The sequence below is a fragment of the Ammodytes marinus genome, assembly GCF_949987685.1.
Source record: "Ammodytes marinus genome assembly, chromosome: 19".
Lineage (NCBI taxonomy): Eukaryota > Metazoa > Chordata > Actinopteri > Uranoscopiformes > Ammodytidae > Ammodytes > Ammodytes marinus.
Window position 1 is genome coordinate 19,408,918 of NC_137223.1, and position 23,186 is coordinate 19,432,103.

Genomic DNA, 23,186 nt, shown 5'->3' on the forward strand with positions numbered 1-23,186 from the left:
CTATACTTTTAACAAACTTGAATGAACAAATGAACGCTGCCATTTAGCGGGTCATACAGGTGATGAATGGACACAATCTGTGAGTTCTTCCCTAATGTTGTGGTCAATCCGCGGTGCGTAAAAGGCGCGCTCAGGGGAGGATCGTGTTTGGAGAGGCAGGACCGGAGAGCGAAACAGTGAAACAGCACTATCTGCTGCATCCACAGGTTGTTGCGCGGCTCTCTATAGGCAACCCAGCCCTACGTGGTGGAGATGAACGGAGGAGACGTTAGAGGACGCCTTTGGTGGAACCATGTTGGACTTGGACTCGTGAGCAAAACGCCAAATGCACCGTTGCGGGCAACTCGTTCCTAATCTGCCCGTACAACAATGTACCTGTATTGCGCAGGACTTTTTCTGCCTTGAAAAAATCTCGTGAACGCTTTCTTCCGAGAACTGTGTGCGTTCTATTCGAGAGCACCATGCCACAGGTCCCTCGCACCACGACGGTGACAATAGCAACATAATGGCATGTCGGAGCGGCTGCTGCTGCGCCTCGGGTCCAATCAACGAAGATAACGCCAGGTTCCTGCTGCTGGCATTGTTCATCATCATCTATCTCCTGTGTGGGGCCGCCGTCTTCTCGGCGCTGGAGCAGCCCAAGGAGCGTGAGGCGAAGGAGCGCTGGGCGCAGAGGTTTGAGGATTTCAGCCAGAAGTACAACCTGAGTAAGAAAGACCTGAAGAACTTCCTGAGGAACTACGAGGAGGCGAACATGGCGGGCATCCGCGTGGACACCATCAGACCTCGATGGGACTTCACCGGCGCTTTTTACTTCGTGGGAACAGTGGTGTCAACCATTGGTGAGAAAGATTTTTTTTGTTAAATCCTATGAAACCATCATCAGTTATGAACGTGTGTGTGTGTGTGTGTGTGTGTGTGTGTGTGTGTGTGTGTGTGTGTGTGTGTGTGTGTGTGTGTGTGTGTGTGTGTGTGTGTGTGTGTGTGTGTGTGTGTGTGTGTGTGCTCTCTCCTTTATGTTATCACAATCACAGCTTATTTTCTTTTTCTTTCATTGTCTAATGAACCAGTTTTCCCTCTTTTCCAAAATCTCCCATGTTGGTTGCTGTTCATCACTCACTTTTCATGAGCCACAAAGAAATGACTGTATTTTGTGTTGATGAAAGGGAATCACAAAGCCAGCTGAGGTTTAATCAAACTTTCAAGCGTTGCAGAGGAAATGTTGTAACCAGCACAACGGTGTGTGTTAAATCTCCTTTTACAGTAACATGAAAAGGTGACTTTTAACCACAGCATCAAGCATGTTCTGCTCCATTAAGTGTGTGTGTACTAGTCAGTCAGGCAGTGAGCGGGCATCCACATCGACAGAGCCCCCTCAAACCTCAAAGCACAGGTGATAAAAATGAAGACAGAATGAACACTATGAGTTACACCTTAGTCTTTTGGTTTCAATTTGATTCAGTGGGCAATTTAAGTCCTGCAGTGTTGAAATCAAGGATTCCACACTGACTTCTCAGTCTGGTTGGATTTATTCTGATAACAAAGAATATTATCCTGGTCTTTTCAAAGGCAAGCTCCTCGTGCCATGGCACAGTTCCACTTGCCTAATAGCAATATATTATACACTCAAAACTCGACATTCAATTCAACAAAGGTGTAAAAAAAAAAGTACATGAAGTACCTAGTAACAAATAATATGATCCTGGTCAGCCATGCAGGACACAACACACACACCCAATCTCGTCTTAATACCGATGGACTAAAAGAAAATGAGGAACCCAGCATGCTAAGCTAGCTGGACAGTAACATTTCCAGTACATTGTGTGAGATGTGCTTTTCAGACAGTGTAGACAGCCGTCGCTACATTCTACAGAAGCACTGAGACATCATATCAACCTTGTTAATGTCAATTGAATATAAAAGATAAAAAAGACAAAATGTTCTTGTGAATTCGAACCTTGGGCTCCTTGTGCACTGGCACGACAAATCAATTCCAAACAAAGGCATATATCTACAAAGGATATGCCCACTGACTAATCGAAAATGAAAATGAAAATACAACCTTTTGGTAGTGGTTATCTTTCGACCATGGCAAGTGGAATCAATCATAACTCGGTTACAAAAGCATCGAGTTCTCCCTTACAATCATTCCTCCATTTCAGCCTTAACCACACGCAGGACTGTCTGAGAATCTCACCATAAGCATCAGTATGAGTATGGCAGGTAGAGCAGGGGAACAACAGTTTGAATGGCCCTCTCAGATTAGACGACTGGCTTAGACGCTCACCGTTCAAACGGAGATGAGGCACACACTTTTTATTCAACATCTCTCCACGTACTGTATTATTAGACTTTTCTGGATAATTTTGACCTAAAAAACGAGGATGTAACATTTGATCCTGTGATTCTTCCATGATTCCGCAAGTTGCCGTCAACTTTCTTTGCCCTTTTCTTGAGAGCTCTGTTGCAGCAGGAAAGACATCCTCATGTGTTTCGTCTAGTAGCATCCTATAAATAGAAATAAGAAAGAAATAAGGAACATGCTTTGACACACGGTTCCACAATCATTGACTACACTACTACATTGTCCAGTCAGAGGTTATAACAGTGTAAGTTGATCTGAAATTATACTGTCTCTGATCCTCATAAAAAATCCTTTGAGGTCGTCATTGCCTCCCGCAGTGAAACTGTGATGCTGAAACATCCAGCTTGTGGTTCTGAATCTAGTTAACTGAAGTCACCAAGCAGATATATTTTCTAATATTGTATTTATTTCAACACTCTGAGTAAACAGTCAATTTTTACTTTATTTTTTAACCAGCATGACCTTTTCTAAGTTTTTGGACTATGTGTTATGGGAAAACCATCCACACACACATTATCATTTTGTATCCACAAGGACAGTGCTATGTGCGACAGAGTTTTGGATGAATACATGAAAGAGAACAAGAGAGCTTATTGTGTAATGCATGGTCACGAAGATACTTCTGTGAAAAGCAAAAATGAACAGAAAAATGTATTTCATAAATTATAGAAGCCTAAAATAAATTTAAATAATATATGATAACGCAGAGCATGGATTAATTTGCTTAAAAATGTTGAGCAATCGTTCAACATTTCGGAATATATGCCTTCACTGTCTTTGTTACCACTGGGTCCATTTGAGAAGGTGGTTAACACTCCCTAGTATTTGTTAAATCGCTTCTTGCATTTTCTTTCGTTGTGGGAGGAAGAGGTAACTCCAGGGCACTTAAACTTTCTACCTTAGCTAATGTGGTGACTCACAGCTGGAGCACTTCCACGACTCAATGTACTTTGTGATTGCGAATCAATCTTCCAGAGCTGAGCACATATGGAGAAAAAGCAAACTTATAGTTCATAGCGATATTTTTAGAGATTATATAAGTGTTTATAACAAAACCTTACGCTGTGCAAGGCAGGCCTATTTCTCTGGCATTATTAATGAAAACAGGAACAACCCGAAAATCCCTTCATCCAAATCTAAGTGCAATGAGTTTGCATCATTCTTTGATGATAAAATAATTAATAACTGGGCTGGTATTGTTAACAATGTTGTCAATTTGAATAGTTCAACTGTTAATATTGCTCAGGGAAATCTTAGTTCCTTCACCAGAACAAGTAAAATGGAACTTCATAAAACAATCTTGCAGATGAAATCATCAACCTGCTCACTGGATGCGATCCCTACTGCCTTTTTTTTAAAGACGTTTTAGACAGCTTTCTAGATGATGTACTAGATATAGTTAATTGCTCTCTGGAATCAGGTATTTTTCCAGAGTCACTTAAAACAGCTTCAGTCATGCCCTTACTAAAGAAAAATAATCTTGACCCTTCTGTGCTAAACAATTACAGACCTATATCAAACCTGCCTTTTTTGGGCAAGATTTTGGAAAAAGTTGTCTTGAAACAATTAGATGTATTTTTATATGAGAACAATGTTCATGACAAATTTCAGTCTGGTTTTAGGAAAGGCCACAGCACAGAAACTGCGCTCATTAAAGTAGTTAACGACCTCAGAGTGAATATGGATCATAAAAACATTTCTGTCCTCATACTACTTGATCTGTCAGCCGCATTTGATACGGTCGATCACAACATACTACTAGACCGCCTTAATAACTGTATCGGCCTTTCAGCCACAATCCTATCATGGTTCCACACTCCACATCTCACAGGCAGAAGTTATTTTATCAGTCTTGCTGACCAAGTCTCGGACACCCATGAAGAAAACACCAACCCCATTAGCACATCAAGGGCAATCCAACGCTCAATGAAAAGAAGAGACACTCAGTTCCCCTCAGGGTCAAACTAGCTACAGTAGGCTAGGCTAGGCTAGGTTATAACCTTTTGTATACCATCTATGGTTATAACCCATAAAAAATAAGCGAAGATTGAGGGTTGAAGAAGTGGCTCTGGTGGGTCTTTCAGTTCAGTTGCCAACTAATTGTGGGAAATAACATTAAGTGTTAGACAAACCAGCACTTTGTGTCTGATGTCCTTGGACTGAAATCACCTTCAGCTCTTAAAGTGAGTGCCGACAAAGAGATGTAATGGGAGAGCGTGTCACCAATGGCAACCCGGTAGATTGAATCTGTTCTGTGTGTATATATTGTTCCCTTAGAAGAAGAGATTGGCAATCAGCCCGTGTTGTGGATGAATGAGGATGTGAGTTTGTTATGAAGCAACACGAAGCAGGCAATGGCCGCCACTCATCTTCTCTGCAGATTATCCCTTCATTGACTAAGTGCACCGTGTATTATTTGAGAAAGTGTTTTTGTGTGTGTGTGTGTGTGTGTGTGTGTGTGTGTGTGTGTGTGTGTGATAAAGATAACGGTGGAATTGAGTGGGACTAAGCCATTTCCAAGTGAACAACACGCGTTCTCCGGTATCACTGACTCCCTGACACCTTTAAGACACAAGCTCAACTAGTCTTCTTAGCATCATTTAATTTTATTTTAGCACAATACTAGGAAAACTACCTTTTCTTCTTTTCGCTCAATGTTTTTGTGTGTATCCCAGGGTTTGGGATGACCACTCCTGCCACCATTGGAGGAAAAGTCTTCCTGATGTTCTACGGCCTGCTTGGCTGCGCGGCCACCATCCTCTTCTTCAACCTCTTCCTGGAGCGCGTCATCACCATCATCGCCGTTGTCCTCAAGTCCTGTCACGAACGACGCCACAGCAAAGATGTGCTCCCGCAAAATGGCCGCCGGGTCACTGAGGGGAAAAAAGCCGGTGGAGCTGGAAGGGAAGGAGGGGACCTCGCCGGCTGGAAGCCTTCGGTCTACTGTGTCATGCTCATTCTGGGAGCGGCCGCCATCTTGGTGTCCTGCTGTGCCTCGCTCATGTACTCGGCGGCGGAGGGCTGGGGCTACCTGGACTCGCTCTATTTCTGCTTTGTGGCCTTCAGCACCATCGGTTTTGGAGACATGGTGAGCAGCCAGCGGGTGGTCTACGAGGGCCACGCCACGGCCGCGTATCGCCTGGGCAACTTCTTCTTCATCCTGACCGGCGTGTGCTGCATCTACTCCCTCTTCAACGTCATCTCCATCGTCATCAAGCAGGTCCTCAACTGGCTGCTGAGGAGGCTGGAGGCCCCGTGCCGCTGCTGTTTCCCCAGGAGGGGTCACCACCGGCATCCCAGACGGAACGTGGTAGCCCCGGGCCACCTGCGAGCCCGCAGAGACCCCTCCATCGAGACGGACGCCATCAACGAGAGCGAGAATGACCTTGGGCGCAGGATGTCTGGGGAGATGATCTCCATGAGGGACTTCCTAGCAGCCAATAAGGTGAGAGCAGCTTGTGTCACCTCCCACCTGTCTAATGTAATTACACGTGTTATTACACACAAGATATTCACTCACCTCCCAGAGTTAATTTGATTAAAGTGCTCACACGAGTAGTAGGACGAACCTTAATCATCCATAATCTTGTTTCCCTGTAGTCATGTTCACCGCAGTCATTAACTACTTATTCACCTTGCTCTCAGTAATCTCCCTCGTCATAAACTGAATTAACTGCTCAACCGCATCTTTCCTGCGCAAATGCGAAGCACACACTCCTTACGAACCGTGCCATACTGTACATGTAAGTAACATCATGTCTTGTGCATAGTCTACCTCTTATTGTTCATATGTTTAGGTTACATACAAAACATTCTCTGAATACTAAGGGACCTATGTCTTTGTTATCACCCCTTCAGAAGCCCTTGTAGCCACTCAGCGGTGTAATACATTTGCATTTCCATAACTGTGATCCTGCTTTTCAGACTGAAATAGTTCCCCTTTACCTCAGAGCAAAAACAAAAGTGTTACGTTTGTTTGTACAGTGCAGTAACAGTTTGATTCAGTTTCAATGCTAATGTTGCAGCATCAATCGTGTAAGTCTCGTTATTATTTTCTCAGCCCAACCTCTAGGCTTTTTAATTGGAATGATAAGTAGATGTGAAAATCCGGATTTTTTTCAAGCATCCAGTTAAGAATTATCCCTGGTTGAGTGAGAGTGGTTTTTCCATTCAACCACTCCTGTCTGAAAAGCAGGATCGCAGTAATGGAAATGTAGGGACAAATTACACCTCTGAGTTAAGCCTTAGATTTCAGTTCATGAGAGAAAAACACAAAAGTGTTGCGATTATATTTTTGTTAAGTGTATTTAGAAATGGACATGTGTAACTGTAGACTATTAACACACTGTGTAGTATCCTAGATCACCATACAATAGTATATTAGTATCAAAAAAGTTATTTTAAGACAGTACATAAATAAATTGTCTTTTCTAATTTCCCCACCCTGTTCCATTTAGTCTTTGGTTTTCACCGACTTTATCATCTAGAGCCATCAGCAGGTCCATGCTTTCAGTGTATTGCAACATTAAGTGGATGCAGTAGCACAAATATTGTGTATACATTCATGGTTCATTAATCTTGATGACTATAATGACCCCACCCTCAGATTTATGGCATGGCACTGTTGATTCATGTCCTACCCCAGGAGGACTTGCGATGAATGCTTATCTTTTTCATTACATGCTATCATCAGATCAAAATTTTAATTTGCCCAATACTTTGGTTTATGGCCCCATACACTTTTATATGTCCATTTTTTTAAAATAATGCTCACATGCTAAATGACCTTAGTGCTACCATATTAACATTAGCATTAAGATCAAAGCACACCAAATAGCTTCACAAAACTGCTAGCTTTAAATATTTAATTTGTAATTTCATTCAAATTACTCAGGAAAGCCAATATAGTGTGGTTGCCTCCCTCTAAAACAAAAGAAAAGTTTGACTCAGCCTCACAGTGATAAAGCATGAACGCGCCCTAAGATCCCTGAATTAATGTCACAGTGGGTTGTTTAATTGCACATGTGAATCCAAATCATGGTATTGCCCTCTCTTCCTGGTCTCAGACATTCATATTAACGGCAGCGATTTATATCATGTATATAAATGAATGAATGAAGCCATTTAGTATGGTTATCGGAAAAAATACCCTGGGTATCACTGTAGAAAGATGGCTGTAAGGTCGCTTATTACATATTGTCCTGGTGCAGAGATTAATAGAGAGAGAAGAAAGGAACGGGTGGAGGATGAGCAATGGAGATATTTAATGAAATTCACCAAGTTAGAAGGTCGCTGCAGCATATTTTCAGTGAGTGGCAGCTGAACATTGATTGATTGATATGTCAATAGATTTTATTTGCAATATAAACTTGAAATGTGTTACAGACTGTGGTGCTGGGTGGGTGTTGGGCTTTGAAGAATTTATTTCATTCCAGTGACTTCTCTCCAAGTAGTGACTCATCTTGATAGATGTTATTATCTTGTTCAGTGATCCAGACATTGACGATGAGATCAGGTTCAGCCTCAGACAGGTCTCTTTAGTGAGAAAAATACCATCCTTTGGACACAATGATGTCACATCTAGCCAATGGAACTTTCTAGTAATTTCAAGTTTAAGAATTGAGATTAGGTATTAAGCATTTACACTAAATACAAATAGCGCCATAACATCGTTTGAGGTGCACAAAAAGGATACATTACTTATAGGAGGACTTAAACCACTTTCTAAACAAAATTTGTGCTCAAATGTGTGGGTCCTCAGACAATTGAGGATGAAAGGTATTTTAGTTCGTGCTTGCATGCAAACATGACTCAACGGCAATGCCAGCAACATGCAAGGCCTGTTTAGCATCTTGGGGCGACTGTGGCTCAGGTGGTAAAGCGGGTTGGCCAACGATCCACGGGTTGGCGGTTCGATCCCCGCCCGGCCACCTGTGTCATGGCTGTTGTGTCCTTGGGCAAGACACTTCACCCACCTTGGCTTGTGTGAATGTGTATGATTGCTGTATGTTTGAGGTGGTGGTTGGAGGGGCCGTTGGCGCTGAATGGCAGCCACGCTTCCGTCAGTCTGCCCCAGGGCAGCTGTGGCTACTCTCGTAGTTTACCACCACCGGTATGACTGTGTGTGAACGAATTGAACCTGGAACCCTGTAAAGTGCTTTGAGTCACAGAGAAATAAAGCGCTATATAAATCCAATCAATTATTATTATCTTGGTTTCACATAAAATATGCTTATTAGAACTTCAACTGACCAATAGAGCTGAGGCTGGTTAGCTTTGCAGGTCAAAGGACAAAGGACAAATTAAAAATGTTACCTGATGATAATGACATATTTGGGGAAGGCCAGAGTTTTTAAACTCCTATCCTGAGAGGAACATGAACTGTAACATTCTTTTATTTTTTTGGCCGATCCATACACAATTTGTCAAGACATTTCACCCAAAAATGTTAATTGTCAATCTCAAAATGGCAATGGAGTGACATTTGTTCCACTAGCTTGGCTTAAAATAAACTAATTGGTGTGTGTGTGTGTGTGTGTGTGTGTGTGTGTGTGTGTGTGTGTGTGTGTGTGTGTGTGTGTGTGTGTGTGTGTGTGTGTGTGTGTGTGTGTGTAAAAGCATCACTCAACTTGATTTAATATTGACTGGACAGCAACAACAACAAAAAGCATTACATAACAGTTGTGTACGTTTTCGACACATTGTAGAGGTGTGGGGTGTGGGAGAGTCAATATCGGCTTTATGTCATTCTCTCTTGTTCGGTATTTGCTGTCTTTGTTCGCTTAAATTGACAAACCAAAGAAGAGGGAAAACACCATCTGGTAGCCTCATATCAAACCTATGAAATCAGATGTGCCTGTCCCAAACCCATTATATTAATGCTTGTTTTGCAAGGCTACACACACACACACACACACACACACACACACACACACACACACACACACACACACACACACACACACACACACACAATATTGTTTCCTCATCTGTTGATTTGTTTATCTCTTTCCCTTCTGCAGGTGAATCTGGCTATTATGCAGAAGCAGCTTTCGGAGATGGCCATTGGGAATCCACGCCAGTCCAGTTCCCGTCAGAATGGATTCTCAGGAGGGGTGGGAGCCCTGGGCATCATGAACAATCGGCTGGCAGAGACTAGCGTGGACAGATAGAGGGAGAGGACATCTAGAAGCCTTTTTAAAGGATCCAAATAGATCGAGAGGGTGAGACGTGTACGAACAAATTGATACCAAGGACTGCCTTTCGGAGAAAATGGTGTACAAGAAGACTGAATCTTATGACTATTTGATGCATAGAGCGGATCCACAGCAGCTTCTCAGTGCCCTTTATCATCAAGAAGATGCCTACATGAACGATGCGTGTGTGTGTGTGGACCAGTCTCTGTGTGCCGGAATGTTCCCCTTTGAGGAATTCAGTTGCCATGGTGATAAATAAAAAAGCTTGACTAGCGCCCTCTCATCCAAGCCTTAAAGACCTGATGCACTACATGCTACTTCACACCTATCTGAACTTTATAATGCTTACTTTGACTCTATCCACGTCCATACTGTATATAAAAAAATTCTTTAATAAAATGGGTGTTTTTTGATTGTGTGTCTTACAGCAGTTTTTGCATGAAGCTGGGTGTCATGTAGAAAATCAAACGAGAAGCCCAATTCATGCATTGTTCAATGTTGACCAAAGATGCAGAATAAACATTTTACAATTAGATTGATTGGTGAAGTGACCCTCTCATTCACTCATGGCTCAAACAAGTCATATAACATTACATTCTGCTCAAAAGCCTCTATATACAGTGTGTATGTACGTATGTGGAAGCTATTAATTCAACAAACAAACAGAATATAAAACCCTGCAAAGGAACCTCATTACATTACTATAGCTGACACGCAGACTCCAGCTGAGTCTGAGATTAAACCTATTATGTGAGACTGCTGTTTACTTTAGGGTTTGCTGCACATTATCCAAGCATTGATGCAGATGCATTGATGCAGGTTTTCACAGCTTGACATCGTCCACCTGTAGGTGATTAATATCGATTTAAATGCAGTGGAGTTTTCTTTTCTTTTTTTTGAGTACCGATTGAGAGCAACAACAAAATGACTTGAGGCAAAAAGAGAAGCTTTTTGAATGCAACATGTAATGGAGTAATTAACTCCAGTAAAACCTGCAAGCAACCGCAAGGGAGGACGACTTGTTGACAATACATTATTGTTGGTTGAGGGAGAAGCTGTCAGCTTCTTCATCCTCTTTGTCAATCCATATGCAAAAAAATTACAGGGGGAGAATCCTCCCGGCTCCACTTCTGACGTCACCGGCTGAGCACTGCTATAACTGACAGGTGTGTTGGTTTCCCAATTAACAAGATTGGAGAAAAAAAGTTTTGGTGTTGTCTTGATAAAAAAACTTTTTTTTAAAAGCAAACCTGATACAAAAAATAATAATACTGGTGAGAATTTGGTGTAATGTGTTTGCAGCTTTGGGGTTCTCAGTAAGGCTTAATTACAGCAGAAGCTCAGAGGAATAGAAAAAACATCAGAACGTGTTATGCTGCAGCTTTAATTAATGTGAGGGGAGGGGGGAGGGGGGTTTGGGACACAGGTGCGGACCAAGGGGTTTCTAAAAGTTATCCCCAGAGGGATAACCACTGAATCGCTAAAGCGAAGAAGGGGAGGGGGAGAAAGCAAAAAGCCACACAGGCTAATACCAAACTAAAGTGAGAACAAAACCATCACTGCCAAGCAGCTGAACGGACAGACAAACACTTCAACAATTATTTTCTCTTAAACTCAGAGGGCACTAGGATACAACCTCTCACTACCTCTTAAGGTGAGACAATGAGCAGCACAGAGCACTGGGGGTCTCAGGGCATATATAATCTCTTCACACCTGGGTTCAATCAGCCAATCAGTGCACACACACCTGATTGCAGTGAGGAAATCAGTCACCATTCTCACGGAGGCGAAAGATTCCGTGGACTCACAGGGCTGAAATCTACCGTCTCCTCACAATTAATACATTTTTCCATTCTTCTACTTTCAAGTTCAAGAGGATGTAAGGTCCTGAGGATGTGAATCAAAGTCTGCCTTGTCTGATCTACATGTGAACATTTTACTCTCATCAGAATATCAACTGTACTGGAGAATATAATACAGACATGCACTTGAGCCTATACCAGCCTCCACTCCACCGCTATAATAATAATAATAATAATTGCTTGGATTTATATAGCGCCTTTCATGATACTCAAAGCGCTTTACAGGGTTCCAGACAATTCGTTCACACACAGTCATACCGGTGGTGGTAAACTACCATAGTAGCCACAGCTGCCCTGGGGCAGGCTGACAGAAGCAAGGCTGCCATTCAGCGCAATCGGCCCCTCCGACCACCACCTCAAACATACAGCAGTCATACACATTCACACGAGGCAAGGTGGGTGAAGTGTCTTGCCCAGGGACACAACGACCATGACACAAGTGGCCGGGCTGGGATCGAACCGCCAACCCTAGGATCATTGGCCAACCAGCTTAACCACCTGAGCCACAGTCGCCCTATGGAAACAATGTCACTCCAAGACAAAATAAACTGATGCAAATACTCGTGGACAAGGACACACACACACACACACACACACACACACACACACACACACACACACACACACACACACACACACACACACACACACACACACACACACACACACACACACACACACACACACACACACACAAACAAAATAGCCTTATAGTTAATATGCCAGAGAAGCTTTGCATACACCAATACCTTTGAACCAATGCCTGTGTGTTCTTTTGGTACATGTGTGTGCGTATGTGTGTGTCCTGCAGGGGTGACTTGGACAGATGAAGACATACAAAGAGTCTTTGTTAAAGCTATTTTCTGAGTCACAACAACTCCCAGAGAGTTACTCACACCACTGTCAGACCGTCTAAGTTGAAGACTATTTGAAACGCATTCTAATTGAACAGGCATGTGGAGTTTATTCTGCTGTACTGCAGAGGTGGCCTCTTTACCATTATATACAGTATCTCACAAAAGTGAGTACACCCCTAACATTTCTTCAAATATTTCATTATATCTTTCCATGCGACAACACTGAATAAATGACACTTTGATACAATGTCAAGTAGTCAGTGTACAGCTTGTATAACAGTGTAAATTTACTGTCCCCTCAAAATAACTCGACACACAGCCATTAATGTCTAAACTGCTGGCAACAAAAGTGAGTACACCCCTAAGAAAAAATTTCCAAATTGGGCCCAAAGTGTCAATATTTTGTTTTGCCATCATTATTTTCTAGCACTTCCTTAACCCTCTTGGGCATGTAGTTCACTAGAGCTTCACAGGTTGCAACTGGAACCCTCTTCTACCCATTCATGACGACATCAAGGAGCTGGTGGATATTAGAGTCCTTGCGCTCCTCCATCTCCCGTTTTAGGATGCCCCAAAGATGCTCAATAGGGTTTAAGACTGGAGACATGCTTGGCCAGTCCATAACCTTTACCCTCAGCTTCTTTAGCAAGCCAGTGGTCGTTCGGAGGGGTGTTTGGGGTCGTTATCATGTTGCAGTACTGCCCTGCGGCCCAGTTTATGAAGGGAGGGGATCATGCTCTGCTTCAGTATGTCACAGTACATGTTAGAATTCAATGAACTGTAGATCCCCAGTGCTGGCAGCACTCATGCAGCCCCAGACCATGACACTCCAACCACCATGCTTGACTCTAGGCAAGACACACTTGTCTTTGTACTCCTCACCTGGTTGCCGCTCCACACTCTTAACACCATCTGAACCAAATAAATGTATTTTGGTCTCATCAGACCACAGGACATGGTTGCAGTAATCCATGTCCGTAGTCTGTTTGTCTTCAGCAAACTTTTTGTGGGGTTTCTTGTGCATCATCTTTAGAATAGGCTTCCTTCTGGGATGACAGCCATGCAGACCAGTATGATGCAGAGTGCGGCGTATGGTCTGAGCACTGACAGGTTGACCCCCCACCCCTTCAAGCCCTTCAGCAATGCTGGCAGCACTCATACGTCTATTTTCCAAAGCCAACCTCTGTGTACGACGCTGACCATGTGCACTCAACCTTCGTAAACTGGGCCGCAGGGTGGTATTGCAACATGATAACGACCCCAAACACACCTCCAAGACGACCAGTGGCTTGCTAAAAAAGCTGAGGGTAAAGGTTATGGCCTGGCCAAGCATGTCTCCAGACCTAAACCCTATTGAGCATCTTTGGGGCATCCTCAAACGGAAGGTGGAGGAGCGCAAGGTCTTTAATATCCACCAGCTCTGTGATGCTGTCATAAATGGGTGGAAGAGGGTTCCAGTTGCAACCTGTGAAGCTCTAGTGAACTACATGCCCAAGAGGGTTAAGGCAGTGCTGGAAAATAATGGTGGCCACACAAAATATTTACACTTTGGGCTCAATTTGTAATTTTTTTCTAAGGGGTGTACTCACTTTTGTTGCCAGCAGTTTAGACATTAATGGCTGTGTGTCGAGTTATTTTGAGGGGACAGTAAATTTACACTGTTATACAAGCTGTGCACTGACTACTTTACATTGTATTAAAGTGTCATTTATTCAGTGTTGTCCCATGGAAAGATATAAAGAAAAATGTGAAGAAATGTGAGGGGTGTACTCACTTTTGTGAGATACTGTATATATATATATACACACACACACACACAAACACACACACACACACACACACACACACACACACACACAGTGGTGGCCAAAATTATTAGAACACCTGACAGATCAGAAAATATTGACCTTTCTTTGCCTCCAAAACAAGATTTCATTTAAAAACGTTCATGAAATATGCAGATGGTTGTTCTGAGCACAACTGATATCAAATTAAGTCATTCCCACTGTTTTGTCCACTTAAAACTTTAAAGGAGAAGTAAGAGATATTTTTTTGTTAATATAAGTGTTAAATCACTCTATATTCATACAGCAATCACTTAAACAGTATGCACAGTTCACGTCACAGGTCTCCCAGTCATTCAGCTTTGCAATAATTGCCAGACAAAACTTTTAGCATCCCGCTTATTTGATCCAATCAGGAGACATAGCGCTAAAGAGGCGGGTCTTTGTGCCTGGGAACAATGACTCGCTGCTCTCTATTGCAGCAATAGGCTCGTTCGGCGAGGAGAGGTCTTGCTCAGATCTACCCAATTATGACGCACGTCTTGCTGAGTGCACAGCATTATGGTTAGACTTTTTGTCCGACTTGCACCTGCGGCAGGCTGCGGCTCGGCTGCATAAGACTTTGAAGTCCCGCGGGATCAAGACAGCAGCAGCACATCTCTCTAGCATGAATTCAATATATTTCCTGAGAACTTCAACACTAACGTTATCAGTTATCACAGCCTTCTACAACTCAAAGCAAAGGCTTTCCTTTAAATATACAATAGATCTGTCAAGTTTATTTTCCAACTCACCCCAAATTTGCTCGATGGGGTTGAGGTCCGGACTTTGAGGGGGCCAGTCAATTATTTTCAATGTTCCAGCAGATTTCTTTTGTCCCAGGTAGTACCGACAATAGTTATATATATATAGTTAAAGAATGTTTAGGGTCATTGTCCCCTTGAAAAATAAATCTGGGCCCAATATGACGACTTTTCTGAAGAAAAAAAATAAATTTTTAAGAAAAAACATTGGAAGAGCAATTTCAATGGGTTTAGTCAGGGAAGTGCATATATACTGTGTAAGCTAAACTGCATATCACAGGGCTGAAAGTATGATACTGCGGGTGATGCTATCAGTTTAGTGGAGTGGTGTAATGTAATGGTTCTGGTTGTAGCAAGCTTTCTATGCTTTTGATGGCTACATTTGTAATGTCATTCTGATGAGATAACAAACTACGTTTATTACAACATTACTTAAAATGCAAAAACTAGACATTGGCTGTGGACCTACACTTTTGTATAAAAAGCATGTTATTCGGGTTGCTTTGCGGCACGTGACAGTTTTTGCTCTTGGATTTTGGTCCTACAGAGTTGCCATAGCCCCTCTGACGTCACGTCAGAGCGACAAGTAACAATGGTAAGTGAGCAAGCAATTTTCTGTGCGGCTCGTATTTTTATTTTGCTAAAACGTAATATTGGCCGGTAAAACAATCATCATAGGTCGTGAAAACTTACCAATTCTGACACCGTTTAGTTTCCGGCGGGGTCATGTCTTTATTTGTGAAGCAACGTCAGAATTAAAAGTAGTAAGAGCCTACTAGCCCGATGCTAGCGGTGTTAGCTTCTCTCTCGGTTGGCAGCAGTCGTTTTCCTAGCTTCTATTAGCGAAGTCATTCATAGTGAAGAGGCAGTTTATTTACTATTTTGATCAGGTTTGTCGTGTTTCCTCGCGGATAACATTTACCTCACAGAGTTTGTCTATATTAATGAAATCCGTCGTGTCGAGCTTTGATGTTATGACAGGTATATCGGGGACGTTAGCTAACTTTACTGTAAACACTGAACAGCTCGGCTAATTGACTGTTTGTGAAGGGTAACACTGACTATAACGCACTGTTGTTCTTCGATTTTTTAACATTTACCTGATTTTCTTCCAGGGTCAAAGCCAGAGTGGAGGCCACGGTCCAGGTGGAGGAAAGAAGGACGACAAGGTGAGGATGACACAGCGTCTGATGATCGCTACTGTCTCAATCTCTTAGTTTTAGCACCCAAATAACTCGCCAAATTGCCACTGAATTTAATCATGTAAGCCTTATCTAAATATCCGTTTGTTTTACGTGACAATTAGGGGTATAATACGTGATAATCATCACATATTTTTCCTTAAAGTATTCTTCGATTTGTTTTGCTGACCCTTTCTTCTCGCAATCTGATTGGGCAGCAACACTTTTTGTATGTTAAACTCAGGCTTCATTCAAAACATAACATTTAAAGGTCACCTAGTTTGCAAAAATGCACTTTTTCATAATTTTTCAACATTAGTATGGGTCTCTGGTATGACTATTAGAGACTCCCAAAGAATGGGGAAACAAAAATATTTTCAAGGTGTTTGTCATGTGCAAAACAATTACAGCAGCAGTCATTGGCAATACAATTCCCCAGGCTCACCTCAGCAGTGCACTATAGATAAGAAAATGTATTATAGAAACACACAAGTGAAGAGAGCCACCTGAGACACAAAAGTAGTGCAAGGACACAAGGTGCCGATAATGAGTTGAATAAGTTTAACAAATCTTAGGGCTGTTTGTGTCAAGGTCACAAATAAGGAAGACTCTTGGCTTATGTTTCTGTTTAAGAATAAACGTTTTGGTAAACGTACACACTTATAGTTAAAGTGTTTCTGGCCATTATTACCTTTCCTGATACATGTCACACTACTTTGTGCCACTTGAAGGATAAGAAGAAGAAGTACGAGCCTCCAATTCCCACCAGAGTTGGCAAGAAAAAGAAGAAGACCAAGGGACCAGATGCTGCCAGCAAACTACCGTTGGGTAAGGAATTTGAAACAAAAAAACAGGACAGTTGTGAAGACTCTTTTTCTGTCTTGTTGCCTGTTTTTAATGATACTTTATGATTTTTTTAAAATATTGAAGCTTCTTTTATGGCGTTATTGAATTAAAGGTTGTAATTTCAATAGTAAGGTGGAAAACGTATGAAATTGGCATCAATCAAGTTTAAGAGGGAAGGCAAAGTCTGTTTTTGGTAGGAGTATGGCTTAAAATGTACGTTTTATATACTGGCCTGTGTTTGCCTTTCAGTCACCCCTCACACTCAATGTCGCCTGAAGCTACTGAAGCAGGAGCGGATCAAAGACTACCTTCTAATGGAGGAGGAGTTCATCAGGAACCAAGAGCAGATGAAGCCTCTGGAGGAGAAACAGGAGGTAAGGCTTTTTTCTTTTTTTTTTTCATTTCATTCACATTTTTATTGAACTTTGGTCATATCACAGAAATGTGCCGGATAGACCAAATATCAGCTCCTTGTTGAATTTTCCCATTACTGTAATCCTCCATCCATCTCTGTTACAGGAGGAGAGGTCAAAGGTAGACGACCTGCGCGGGACCCCCATGTCAGTGGGAACTCTGGAAGAGATCATAGATGACAACCATGCCATTGTCTCCACCTCAGTGGGCTCAGAGCACTACGTCAGCATCCTGTCCTTTGTGGATAAGGATCTGCTGGAGCCCGGCTGCTCCGTCCTGCTCAACCACAAGGTAATATTCATGGAGAATCCTTATTTGAGGTGCATTTTATTCACTTTTAACAACGTACCTTTGATTCAAATGGTTGAATTCCTGACAATAACAATGAAATGATTGCAGTTACTCGATAGTGTTTCACCCTTAACTCTACATATTGCCAGTTTTAAATTGATCTGAAATTGGCAAGAATCATTTAACTTCCTGGACCCTTTAAAGAAATGTTAGAAATTTCATCCGCCTTTCATTTGACATAATTCTCTATAATTGTCTTGTATTTGTGTATCATTTGTAGGTTCATGCTGTGATTGGGGTGCTGATGGATGACACCGATCCCCTGGTGACGGTGATGAAAGTAGAGAAGGCTCCTCAAGAAACCTACGCTGACATCGGAGGGTTGGACAATCAGATCCAGGAGATAAAAGTAAATCACCAATGCACTTCAACCTGCCATTTAATGAAACGGAGCCCACACTGTCATCTTAAAAAGTATTTATTTGCTAATATTAGCAATTTGAGAGAGTCAAGAAAAGCGTTCAACTATAATCAAATATTTGGCAGTTCATTTAACACCAGACAAAAACTGATCAATGATCAACGTTTGAGGTGTGATACAACACCGAAATCTCCATGTTATTGTACAATCTATTGGTTTCCTTCGTTTCTTGCATTGGTTAATCAGCTTATATATTTGTTGCTCCGAGGCTGACTGTGCATTTTTTTATGTTTTATGCAGGAGTCGGTGGAATTGCCTCTCACACATCCAGAGTATTATGAAGAGATGGGCATTAAGCCGCCCAAAGGTGTTATCTTATATGGAGCACCTGGGACAGGTAAGTGCTTCTGTTAAAACATTGAGCAGTTTTCTAACTCATAAAAACTCCAGAAGAATATTGAAATTTTTTTGGGGGGGGCTCTCATCCTCCTAAGCTGTAACATGGAGTTTAGTTAGAGAAATAAGAAGGATAAATAATAAATGAAAGCTGACCTAATGTTATTAATAAAACATGATACCCTCCATGTTAAACACGTGATCTTCTACAGAAGATCATCAGTGAGGACAGTTATGTTCCCCCAATACATTTTGAGGCACTGACATTTCATTTCACAAATATTTGTTATCAGAATTCCATGTTTACATCTACCCCAACCTTTGAGTTTCCAGTACAGTCACGTTTGTATGACGTGTTTTCAAATAAAATCCAGAGATGATGAAGGTTGTTGCTACCTCAGTAAGACATCACTGGCAAATTCCAATTTGGCCGTAAGGGATTTTTCTGTAAAGGGCACCACAACAGGGATGGTGAGCAACCGTCACTAACCTTCTGCAGCTCCTCACCACTGCCACAGATAAAATAACTCTTATAATCATTTTTAAGTGCAGATGGGCAGCGTGTGATAGTTTCCATCCCTAAAAACCTTTTCAAGTTCTCTGGTGGTAAAAAAACTGGTAGTATATAAACGTGAGGACTATACACAACTAGGCAGGAAAAATACAAAAAGTGTAAACCCAATGACATAACACTATATTAAATGAGATGTATGAAAGAAAATGTCATGGGAAATTGCCTACGCCTGTGAAAAACAAACCAGCTGCATTTCTTAAAAGTCACAGTGACATTTTATTCGCAAGCCCTTCATCATGTAGTTTTACAGAAAATGTTTAGATCCCAGTTTGATTAAAAATAACCTCAGTAATGTAGTCTTTGTTATGCTCTTCTTCCCTACCGATACATAACTAATGACATTTGCCTGGATTTTAGGCAGGTGGAATTAAAAAAACATCAGTGAACAGGGTCTCAAGTGTCCCCCCTTAGATGCAGCTGATGCAGTTACTGTATACCCATGCTAAAGCAATACTAGAACATGTGAAAAAAGTATGAACTTCTATCGTGCCAGGTAAGACACTGCTCGCCAAGGCCGTAGCCAATCAGACGTCAGCCACCTTCCTGCGTGTTGTTGGCTCCGAGCTGATCCAGAAATACCTGGGAGATGGGCCCAAGCTAGTCCGAGAGCTCTTCAGGGTGGCAGAGGAGTACGCACCCTCCATCGTCTTCATCGATGAGATTGACGCCATCGGCACCAAGAGGTACGCAGACTGACGGCAACAGAGCTCGTGTATATGCTTTGGTGTTGACGAGTCACAAGGTGTTGGATTAGTATGTGTGAAATATATTCAAACTTAATTTTTATTCACAACTCAACAGAACCACAACTCCAGGTTGATTCTCTCCATCTAACTGAACTTCTGTTTGGGACATTTAAAAAGCATCCGAGCCTATTGGAACTAAATATGTTTATTAAGCAATTTACAGGATGCACATCACACTTGGATAGTAACACTGTAAGGTAGGATGTGGCTTAAAGGTGGAGTCGCAGTTCTGGAGAATGCTTGTTGTCAAAATCACTCTTTGTAAAAATGTTTACACAGCCTGAACTGTATATTAATACCAGATTTTTCTTCAGCAACCACACCGTTTGGACAGGTAGTGGTTAGTGAGGTTTTATTTACTGATTTTGACAAAACAAGCGTTCTCCAGAAAATTACTGTCTTGAAGTCCGAATCGGTGGATGTAGGGCGCTGTTGTGGATTGTATTCATTGTTGAGATTGTGTGTGTTGGTTAGGTATGACTCCAACTCTGGCGGTGAGCGGGAGATCCAGAGGACCATGCTGGAGCTGCTCAACCAGCTGGATGGCTTCGACTCGCGGGGAGACGTCAAAGTTATCATGGCCACCAATCGGATAGAAACCCTGGACCCGGCCCTCATCAGACCTGGTCAGTAGCAGTCTGATTGGATCTAGTCCTGTTTGTATTCGTTACAGACACTCAATGGTGTTTTTTTCCCCCCCAACGGAGTCTATTCCTTACCATTACCCTAACGCTAAACCCTAACCGCAGGCTGCCCTGAAGGCGCTGTTTGGGGGACAAAACACCAAACACCATTGCAGACTCTGAAAGTTAATGTGTTTTTCCCTTTTCTTTAGAAACTGCTCTGTAAAACCTGTTTCCATTTTGAAAGTCTAAAATAATTCCAAAATTCAATGATTTACTCTACGTAATAAAATGTCAAAATATGTGAAGCAGGCAGAACGTTGAGAACAGCAGTTTTTCAAGCAGTGTATGACGTTCCTGCTATCTTCCCTCTTCAGGGAGAATCGACCGTAAGATCGAGTTTCCCCTACCCGATGAGAAGACCAAAAGGAGGATCTTCCAGATCCACACCAACCGCATGACAGTTGCCGATGATGTCACCCTCGATGACCTCATCCTGGCTAAGGACGACCTATCAGGGGCCGACATTAAGGTAAGAGTGAGACTGTCCACTCACAGCAGCAAACTGCTTTTCTTTTCGATCATAGTAGCTGGGCCAGGCCATTTATTGATCGTGGGAGTTGTTGGCAGCGTGCCACTACACAATGTGCCTCAGCAGAAAGGGAGAAAAACAATATGAAGCTGTTTGAAGGGTAAAGACACAAGGGCTGATTGTCTACATTATTGGTGCATCAACACTTATTTAATTGTGTTATGTCCTCCCATTCAAACGATCCAATCCAAAGTGTTGGCTTTGCATTTACAGCTTTACCACACACAGACTCAACTCTGCTGCCCTCATGTGGACACTTTGGGTGGTATAATACTGTAAACGTCTCATAAATAATGCACTTAGAACAGTCTGTATTGAGTGAAAAATAATTTACTGGTTTTATTTTATATATGAAATTAAATCATATGACATCATATAAAAATACTTTCAAAAATAGAGGTGGCGCTCTCAGGAATCATTTCACCTGGTCATAGTAGAATAAAAGCTACCTACGCCAACTTTAATATGGTAAATACTGTTAAAGGTGGAGTCAGCGATTTCTGGAGAATGCTTGTTCTCAGAATCACTGAACATCTCCTCACAATCTGCTACCTGTGTACTGTACAGTATATGTAAAACATCTGGTAATACACAGCCTAGGCTCTGTAAACGGGCATGTTGCTAGCTACGGTGGGCCCCCTTTGTTTACATACCATTTTACAGAGCCTAGACTTTGTATAAACACCAGGTTTTCAGCGGACACAAAGTATGTACAGGTAGCAGATCGTGAGGAGATACTCACAGATTTTTGTTCTCCAGAATCCCTTACTACACCTTTTTTAATACAGCTTTGGCAGATAAATCCATAGTCGTGTTTCTGGGTATTACTGCAAAGTAGCTGTCTCCACATTAAACTTTTTTTTTTAAATCAGGACAATGAAAAGTACATCATTGTACTACATGACAACACAAAGCAGAACATTGTTACTGCTGCTTTGCGTTTTACTGTTTTACAATGAGCGTCCACAACCATTGTCACTGTCTTTGAACAGAGTACTACATGCCTCCTTTCTTTTACAGCAATGTGTATTAAAGCTGAAATGAAGCATTCGAATACTTCCTCTCTCCCTGTGTCCTCCAGGCCATCTGCACAGAAGCCGGCCTCATGGCGCTGCGAGAGCGACGTATGAAAGTCACCAACGAAGACTTCAAGAAGTCCAAGGAGAACGTCCTGTACAAGAAACAGGAGGGCACACCGGAGGGGCTGTACCTCTAACCTTTAAAACATTTAGATTTCTGTCATCCTCACCCCTTCTCTATCTATCTACCGCTGTGTGAAAGAGAGGAGGCAGCTGTTTGAGTTGTCTGTCTCCCCAGAAAGTTTTGATATATTTTGTGCATGTCGTGTCTGGCTTATCCCACTCTCCCGTTACCGTTATGTGTAAATGACAATAAATAAAAATAAATGCCGCCAGAGTGTTAGTCATCTGTTTTTATCCTCCTTTATTTGCTGGAGCGTCGTGGCCTGCTGCACGCTCTCCAATCTTGTTTGTACAGAGGCAGCATCTGTTGATGTGCTCCTTATTAGATTCCTGTATATTGAGATCATCACTATGCTGTGTAATATCCCGAGATGATTAATCACATGAATTATTCAATTAGTGCAGCCTCTGTGTTGTTGCCCTCCGTGTCACAAACAAAATCAATCGTATCAATATGCAAAACGGTGTTTTTTTTTTCTCCCCCTTTGTTTCTTCCTCTGTTTCTGTGGATGACATTGCTGTTTATTCTAGAGCCTTGAGACCAGAAACAGGCCTGAAGGAGTTGCCTACCCTAAAGACACATTCTGAACGAATTACTAGAATATTCCATATGATTCCCACACACTTTACGACACTTTAATTAAATCTTCCAGAGTGAAATAAAACATCCCGACTATCGGTTCACTCAGACATTTCCTCCAGTAGAGGCATAATGTCATTGCACTAATGTGTCACACTTTAATTGTTTAAAGTGGACTGTTCCTCAGCAATAGAAGTTAGTGAATATGGGTGCATGTTTTGATATAGCACATGGCAATGTGTCTAATTTTTTAATTGACTTGCTGTCTTCTGCTCAAATCTGCCTTTTTTTTTGTTGCATTATTACAGCGTGGTTAAGTAAATCCAGCTCAGCTGCCCTCGTTGCGGTCTTGACATGTGGAGAAACGCAGGCAGTGTTGATTTAATTCCTCTTGATGTAGAGCCACACGTAACTCGATGCTCAGCAGAAAGTGGCCCCCATGCAGCAGCAGGC

The 23,186-nt window shown here is 42.1% G+C and overlaps 2 protein-coding genes across 2 annotated transcripts; both read left to right on the forward strand.

Annotated features, from left to right (window-relative positions):
• Nucleotides 1-505: 505 nt before the first annotated feature.
• Nucleotides 506-9,537, forward strand: kcnk13b (potassium channel, subfamily K, member 13b; the record flags this gene model as incomplete). The annotated part of the gene is made up of 3 exons (XM_080047786.1): nt 506-842; nt 5,041-5,810; nt 9,388-9,537. The coding sequence occupies 3 exons, from the start codon at nt 506-508 to the stop codon at nt 9,535-9,537; spliced, it is 1,257 nt and encodes a 418-aa protein (XP_079903912.1).
• A 5,903-nt stretch (nt 9,538-15,440) lies between these two features.
• LOC307266431 (26S proteasome regulatory subunit 4) lies at nt 15,441-22,389 on the forward strand. The gene is made up of 11 exons (XM_080048451.1): nt 15,441-15,462; nt 15,983-16,036; nt 16,780-16,876; nt 17,144-17,268; nt 17,414-17,599; nt 17,880-18,008; nt 18,321-18,417; nt 19,484-19,673; nt 20,211-20,362; nt 20,737-20,891; nt 22,033-22,389. Exons 1-11 carry the CDS (start codon nt 15,460-15,462, stop codon nt 22,165-22,167), a joined length of 1,323 nt encoding a protein of 440 aa, XP_079904577.1. The 5' UTR covers nt 15,441-15,459; the 3' UTR covers nt 22,168-22,389.
• Nucleotides 22,390-23,186: the final 797 nt, after the last annotated feature.